This window comes from Electrophorus electricus, chromosome 12 (assembly GCF_013358815.1).
Source record: "Electrophorus electricus isolate fEleEle1 chromosome 12, fEleEle1.pri, whole genome shotgun sequence".
NCBI lineage: Eukaryota > Metazoa > Chordata > Actinopteri > Gymnotiformes > Gymnotidae > Electrophorus > Electrophorus electricus.
This window is the reverse complement of record NC_049546.1, coordinates 13984406-13992571: the sequence shown is the minus strand read 5'-3', so window position 1 is coordinate 13992571 and position 8166 is coordinate 13984406. Positions and strand designations below refer to the sequence as shown.

At 37.5% G+C, this 8166-nt stretch overlaps 1 protein-coding gene across 1 annotated transcript; it reads left to right on the top strand.

The window, feature by feature from the left end:
- Positions 1-3036: 3036 nt before the first annotated feature.
- On the top strand, positions 3037-5239 carry dusp1 (dual specificity phosphatase 1). Its single transcript, XM_027008638.2, has 4 exons — positions 3037-3611; positions 3827-3972; positions 4091-4310; positions 4848-5239. The coding sequence occupies exons 1-4, from the start codon at positions 3203-3205 to the stop codon at positions 5195-5197; spliced, it is 1125 nt and encodes a 374-aa protein (XP_026864439.2). The 5' UTR covers positions 3037-3202; the 3' UTR covers positions 5198-5239.
- The last annotated feature ends 2927 nt before the right edge of the window (positions 5240-8166 follow it).

The following is an 8166-nucleotide window of genomic DNA, read 5'->3' as shown; positions in this document are numbered from 1 at the left end:
CAAAATTCTATTGGTTTGAATATCTCATGGTGGATGATTCTACTTCCGCTATATGAAAGGCTGATTCCTCTGTTATTTAATAAGGGGCTTCTTCTCATACGGCAGTGTGGCCGAATCTAAGAAGTTAAAAATATTTTTGATCCATTTTCTTTTTCCTGTATGTTTTTTTCCCATGTGTTTAAAAGTTTCATTTTATGTAGTCTATGATTAATGCTAAACCAGAGTTTACTAGCTACTTGGGGACCGCTGATTTTTCTATACGTATCCTTTTATTTCTTTTAGACATACAAGAATACTATGACTTTTAGGCCTACAGCAAACTACGGACATCATCTATTGCTTAGAGTTGTATAAGGTTAGTAATACAATTTGTAGTAAAATTCTGCAATTATAAAGAATGATAAAAGTGTTAAAGTCTATATATATATATATATATATATATGTCCCATGGATAATGGGTTCTTTCTTTAGTCTTGGTTCTTTCAAGGTTTCTTCCTTAATTACTCCCTTGGCCTTTTCCCTTGCCACATTTGCCACTGGCTTCATTATTATGGATCTGGACCCAGACATTTGTAAAGCTTCTTTGTACCTCATTTAAGTCACAGTTATCAAACAATGTCCAGAGCAATATTATTTCTCCTGAAACCTACTGCACCACAGCATTCATAGACCTAGCAGGCTTTGTTTCTCTTTGATCACTTTAAAACAGTTTGAAATGAAACTGCTGAACCTTGATACTGAAAAGGTTGATACAATTGTACTTTGCGTATTTCCAAATGCACTCACAAGATCTAAGATTATACTATGTGGATATTATTTTCCATACCGTTAATAAAAGTATGGTGGACAACATTGATACATAAGCCCTCCTGTAATACAAGTGTCCAACATTTACAAATAAAACATAATGTGGACACCATTGCTTAAGTTGATGTCATATGCCATTGTGCAAATTAGACATTTGAACTGGCTCAAATGGAGAAAACAGAACTTTGAAAGAAGGTATTGCAGTCAGACATGTCAATAATGGAAAATGAAATATGGCATACCATGTAGTTTCCAAGAACTGCCAGTGGTTATTTAGACACACATTTCTCAATAAATGACCAGTGACAAGAGGGGTATAGCCATACTCTAACATTATATCCAGGAAGTGTATTGACACAAATTTCAGTTCTCTTTCATATTGAGAACAAAAATCATGATAAAAACAAACAAAAGTGGTGTGAAACCTGAGATTATTGCCATACAAATTATTCACTTATGTATAGATTTATCTTATTATTAGAAGTGAATAGTAATGCAAAGGATATTATTGTTTTCTAGGTCCTTGAACCGTTCATGTTATTGTATCAAACTTCTTACTTCTCTCTTACAAGAAATATAATTAAAATTACTTTTGGGCTGATTTACACAAATGTATTAATAAAAATTATTTAAATTTAGAATGATGAGCATACGTTTACAATGAAAAATAAAGTTACTTTGGAAAAATATATAGATCTACTATAGATCTATACTATGTTATCCATAGTAAGTTATCACCCACACAAAACCGCTGTTTATAGGAAGTGTGGGTAGAGTACATTATGTTTTCAGATACACACATTTACTTCACTTGTAACATTCCCTTCCCACAGCTTGCTTTCCTGGATTTACTCAATGGGTTTGGACAGTGAAATCCAACTCCATGGGCAGATGTTGCTTCATTTTATAGTGACACCAAGTTTTCCCCATCTGTTGCTTTGTGTTGCTTCCTCTGTTTTGGCCACGCAAGGCTCAGCACAGTCCTGACTCAGGTGTCAGAAATGCTGTTCTGACGTCAGGCACTTTACTTCGTGCTGGCCTACTTTCATTTCGGTAAACACTATGCCTGTATGAAACAGGAAATATTATACATATTTTAGGAAAATGTACACATTAAAAATTAAAAATTAAAAAAGAGCCTATTTATGTATGCTTATTATTTAGCAAAACACCACCAGGCATGCTTTGTAAGTAATGCGCATCATGACAAAGTTCTAAGAATGCCATATCTATATTGGATTTATTACTTCCATATTTGCAATTCATAATACTTCTAGATGTAATCATTTAATTTATCAGATACAAAACAGTAACTAAATGTTTGCTCATGGTGTAACCCAGAAAAAGATGCAAGCACGGTCAGTGGAAAACCACACATTCTAACCATATTCATGGAAATATGGCAGGTATTGTTATGAATAGGGCTGTGACAGGTAACACAACAAAGCAGTTGAACAAACTTGACAGCATTATTTTAGGAAACAAATTATCTAATTAGTAAAATGAAAAAACAGTGGGCAACAAATTGGCTAAACTTTCAACTGGTGTAAGATCCCTCTTATTAAAGTTTGTTCTTTAATGTCAGCATGTTTAGAGTTAGACATGTCCTAAACACATCATGTAAACAAACAAATATGCATTTCATACACTGACTTCTTGCATACTGTGTAGTGTTTTCAGATGATGGAAATTTACCAGTCCTCCAGTTTCTATACAGTGATTAACTTTTATGGTTAGCATTTGCTCTCGGCGCAATGCACACTGCATAGACTTGTACAATAAAAACAAAGTATAAACTTTTATGAGTGCAGTGACAGATATTTACTAATTAGCTTATTGTTTGTTAGAACTCAAGGAAGTGCATAAAATCTTTACTTACAATAACATCATTTATTATATTTATGAACTGATGGGCCATTGGTATCCAAAGAGAAACAAAAAAGGTCTCTCTTCTTTTCAAAAGAGGTGGATATCATCATCATCATCATCATCATCATGATCTTTATTTATTTAATCCAATATCAGCCAATGATAAGTTTAATTCAATTAAAAACTGGAATTTATTTGTCTACCATTAGCACAATGATACCGGTCTGGGTTTAATATTGTTTTAATTGGTTTAATCAAAGTCTATTCTGCTTGTTTTGTCCGGCTTTCGTAACAGTATTTGGTTGGCCTGGCTCACATGCATATGACGTACGTGCAAATTCACGCGGGCAGTTTGCCGAAATAGGCGGACCGAGCAAGAAGATAGTATAAAAGACCCGGCTAAAGCACTGAACAGCGCTACAAACGGGAAGGAAGTACGTTAACCTTCTTTTTACGAAAGCAACTTTCTGGCTCGCTAACACGGACTCATTGCAAAGAAAACCTGAGAAATTTTGTACATCGCTTTATGTATTTAGATCTGTCGGTTTCTGCGTGTTCTTCGACTATGGTCATAATGGAAGTCCCGAGTATCGATTCCACCTCCTTTCGGGTTCTTTTGGAGGGCGACGACCACGATTGCCTTGTCTTGGACTGTCGGTCATTTTTCTCCTTTAACTCATGTCATATCCCTGGATCAACGAACGTGCGTTTCAGCACAATAGTTCGCCGGCGCGCACGAGGTGCACTGGGGTTGGAGCACATAGTGCCCAATGAGGACACTAGGAACAGACTTCTTTCTGGTGAATACCAGACCGTGGTGTTCCTCGATGATCAGAGCGCAGATATAGGCCAAGTTAAAAAAGATGGGACTCTGATGCTTGCTGTGACTGCTCTGTATCGTAATCCTTGTGGCGCTACCATTTTCTTCCTAAAAGGTGTGTGTTATCAAGAGTGAGGTATCTACTCGTGGTATTCGTATTTTGTAGCTCTGTCTGCCACTGGTTCTCAGTCCTTGCATGTTAGCCGCACTTAGGATTGCCGAGATGTTTACTTCAACTGTTGTCCAATTATCTGATCTCAAGCTACACTTCGTGTCAAGAGAATCATAGTTGATATTTAAAAATTAAGCGACGTCTTTGTTTAATTCTAGGTGGATTCGACACGTTTTACTCGTTGTTTCCCGAAATGTGTACCAAACCAGCAAATCCACAGGCTCTGAGCTTGCCGCTGAGTGCCAGCTGCCAACCTGAAAGTGTTGAATCTTGCAACACATGCGCGACACCTCTGTACGATCAGGTAAGAGCGACCATTGCTTACGAATGACTTTACCCGAGAAAACATCTCGGGTGACTGTCGGTTTTGTTCTTTAATTCGATGTATGCTCACGGCGCTAATTCTTTACTGCACTTTTCAGGGTGGCCCGGTGGAAATCTTACCGTTTCTTTATCTTGGTAGTGCCTACCATGCCTCTAGAAAAGACATGCTGGACATGTTGGGAATCACAGCTCTCATTAACGTTTCTTCCAACTGTCCAAACCATTTTGAGGACCATTTTCAATACAAAAGTATTCCCGTTGAAGACAACCATAAAGCTGACATCAGCTCCTGGTTCAACGAGGCCATTGAATTTATCGGTAAGAATTTCTTTCACCATTGTGAAAGCTCTTACAAATTCTTTTATAGGGGATATTTTGCAAACAAACATGCCTCTCCCCTCCAAAGATGGGCATGAATTTAATTTTTAAAAAGTTCCCGCTACACTTTTTCCAGCTGGATGGAGTAACATGACTTCTACAATGGCTTACATCATCCCTACTCATGCAGTTTAGAGGTGGCTCTTCATTTAAAGCAGTGAGCCATGACCTGATCAGCTTTTAGAGGAGCAACTGGCTCTCTTTGCAAGTCTGTCTTTGTCCTACAGAAACAAAAAGATTCCTCCCCCCTCTCCCTCCTTTCTGGCTCTCTGCTGGCCTTCAGTGCTCATAGCTGAGGGTGGGGTGTGTTGAGGGTGGTGTTCAGAACTCCCACTGAGGGATTGGTACCCCATCACCCTCACATGAGTGATTGTATATGACTTTTGCAATTCAAAGGAGCTGTCCTAAAAATATGCCTCATGTTAATGTAGCCCTTTGGATTGGTTAAACTGATGTGTTGCTCCTCCTTCCATGCAGACTCTGTGCGGAACAAAGGTGGACGCGTCTTTGTCCACTGCCTGGCTGGCATCTCGCGGTCCGCTACCATATGCCTGGCCTACCTGATGCGCACCAACCAGGTTCGGCTGGATGAGGCCTTTGAATTTGTCAAGCAGCGACGCAGCATCATCTCTCCCAACTTCAGCTTTATGGGGCAGCTGCTGCAATTTGAGTCACAGGTGCTGGCCTCTGCCACATGCTCCTCAGAGGCTGGGAGCCCAGCACTAAGGAAGAGTGTGACGGTGTTCAACTTCCCCATCCCTGTTCATACCACTGCCAGTCCACTTTCTTTCCTACACAGTCCCCTCACCCCCTCACCTACTTGCTGACTCAAGGGACTTTTGAAAGAGATGACCCCCCCCCCCCCCCCCCCCCCCCCTCCACTGGATTTTGTATTGCCGAGGCCTATTAAACCTTGGTTGTGCTGCAACAGTATTTGCACTACATTCTGGATGGGTATAGGTGACCAGTCTAGCCTGAGCCCTCTGAATTCTTTTTGGTTGTTGCCTTTAAAAAAAAATAATAAAAAAAAAAGGCAGGAGCTGATCATGTTGCTGAAAGGCCTGAGTATCAGTTGAGTTGTTGTTTTGGTTTTGTTAGTTAAAGTAACATAAGGCTCCTGCCTGTCTGCCTCCTGCGCTTTCTAGAATACAAGAGTTACAACCAATTTACCTCTTGTTTTTGTTGGCACAGGAGTGGGCACCAGCTCTTGCATATTACTCAGGAAAAGCTATTTATTTGTTCATACCCTTGTCTTTTTCGTTTATTATAAAACAAATGGTCTGAAAGGACAAGAGGTTGCTAGGATTGAAAAGTGCTAATCTGAGTGAATGGTATCCTACGTGGGATTTCTGTTTTGTTTGTGAACGATGAATGTATGCATCATCTGTGACTAGACAAGCTCTGCCTTCTTTATCCTTGAATGACAAAGTTAATGGTGTCCCATCCAAGGGTCATGCCTTGCCTTTCAGAATTTTTCTAACTTATGACTTTAATTATTGAAAGGTGGTGTTATAAACAAATATGAAATACCTCGTGTCTGCAACAAAGCCTCCCAGAAGCAGTTCCACTGGGAGTGACTTTCAGGAAATGTGATATTTATTTACTAAATTAATATATTTGAAATTGTTTTGATACTGATGAATAAATGTTTGTGGATTTTTATCATCTTTGTTGTGATTTAATTGTACATTTAATGAAGTAACTTGATTTGTATTTAGTAAATACAATCTGACAACTAGACTTTTTTTTTTTTTTTTTTTTTTTTTTTTTTTTTTTGCAATGAAAACTTTGCACAGGATCTGTGGGAGAAGTATTTTTGGAAAAGGCAATGTCAGAATCCAGATTTGGAAACAACTGCAGAGACACTGAATGCATTTTGTGCTGAAAATAAAGGCAAAAAAATTTAAGTGTATTCGAAGCTTGAGTGCTAATGTACAACGATTTTTCCAGTAATGACAAAACATTTGAACCTATAAGAAACTGATACAGGATAGTATATCCTCTATACCATTGCCTACAAATTTCTGCTGTTTCTGATCACCTGCGTTCACGATTACACTGGAAATAAAAACCGATTAAAATAAAGAAATGAAAAGGCATTAAAACAACTGCTACAACTTTGTCTGATGGACAACAAAGATAGTTGATTATAAATTTGATTTTTCTTTATTTAACCAATTTATGCTTGTTGAATGTTTATGCAAGCATTACAATACTGGTGGGGGGAAAAAAAAAAAAACATTTGGTTTTCAAATCGACTGCCATATGTAGCAGCACTCTACCCCACGTTACACTTTGCATTGGAATTTCTCATTGGTAATGCTGACTGGGTTATGCCAAAATGAATCGCAATGAATGTGCTCCATTGTTCAAGTCGAGAAGATTCTGCAAGTTCCTCTGATCACAGTCAGGCACTGGGAGAGATGGTGAGAGAGGCCCGGTTGGCCACTCGATGATAACCTTCTCCGAAGACAATAGAAGCAGTTGTGAGGAGACTGCGAAAGCCTGATGACTATAGTGCGGTTTAGTGACTGGACAAACACTAGTCTTCTAACGTGGCAAAAGGCAAAGACTGTCTTCGACTTCCTGCTGTGCATTCAATGAATTGTCTGTTTAATCAGATGGATCGGGGGTTTAATCCTTGTTTTTCCCAATGTGTTAGGAAAGGACAATTAGCATCTCCAATCATTAGTATATTGATAATTATAAAAAATAAAACCATTAGGATAAACTTGTATCTTTGAGCTACATACTCTCATACATGCATTTTCCCTCATTCAACGATGTTCAGATATATCACAGTTAAATTTAATGAATAAGAGTTAAGGTTTTATTTTATATAAAAATTTAATCAGATCTCAGAAGAAGCTATATGACAACTATGTTTAAGTGACTAATAAAATTAATGAGAAAAGGAATAAATTTTAATCGCTTTCAGTGACCTTTTAGAACAATGTCTGGCTAGTGCATGTGACACTCAGATTACTACCCTGTACATATATAAGTGCATACTTACATATGCAGACACACTCACATGTTAACATTTTAGACAATTACTTTTTCCAACAAAATCTGAAAGCAAAGTGATCCAAAGCAAAGTAACTCTATAGAAGTGTTATTGTGTCTGTCTAGGTACAGTATTTATGCACATATGGGAAAGGTTCAGTGAGCTCCAATTCACCATCTTAAATTTTTTTGAAGGTATTGCCTCATCTCAAAATTTCAGGACTTTATATAATTTAAGAAAAGTGTGCTATGGTACTATATCCTACTAATAATAATTTGTTTTAGCAATGCTAACTAAGAGTTCACTTCTACTGTGTGTCCGGTTCTGAATGGTTTTCCTATGCAGATTGCACTTTTGGTGTTATTTAGACATTATCTTTATATAATCCATGAACAAATAATGTTTTACAAAACTGAAGGATTTTAAACCTTATCGGACATCCATTTTTGTATGGACTTTACTAAGAATGGATGTATTTAAATTATTTAAAGGCCTGCTGACAGAGTCAATGTAATAAAGGAAAGCAATGGTAAAATAAATTTAGTATTTTATTTATTTATTTTTTTGCTGTTGTTTTATTATTTTGAAGATAGTTTCATTTTTGTCATTAATATTGGGAAAAGCACTTTAAAGGTGTTTGTGTAGTAATGCAAAAACAATAATAAAGGCTCTCAGTGTATTAAGAACAGCTTTTGGATAGTTTTGGAAGAAAAGAGACACCTGATGCACACCAGAATTCTAAACTTGAGAAAAGAGTGTCCTCTGGAGTCAAAGTTTGGAATTTCATTT

Coding starts and splice junctions, on each gene's coding strand:
- dusp1 (XM_027008638.2), top strand. CDS start 3,203: ATGTATTTAGATCTGTCGGTTTCTGCGTGTTCTTCGACTATGGTCATA. Junction 3,612..3,826: donor TACCATTTTCTTCCTAAAAG/GTGTGTGTTATC, acceptor GTTTAATTCTAG/GTGGATTCGACACGTTTTAC. Junction 4,311..4,847: donor CGAGGCCATTGAATTTATCG/GTAAGAATTTCT, acceptor CCTTCCATGCAG/ACTCTGTGCGGAACAAAGGT.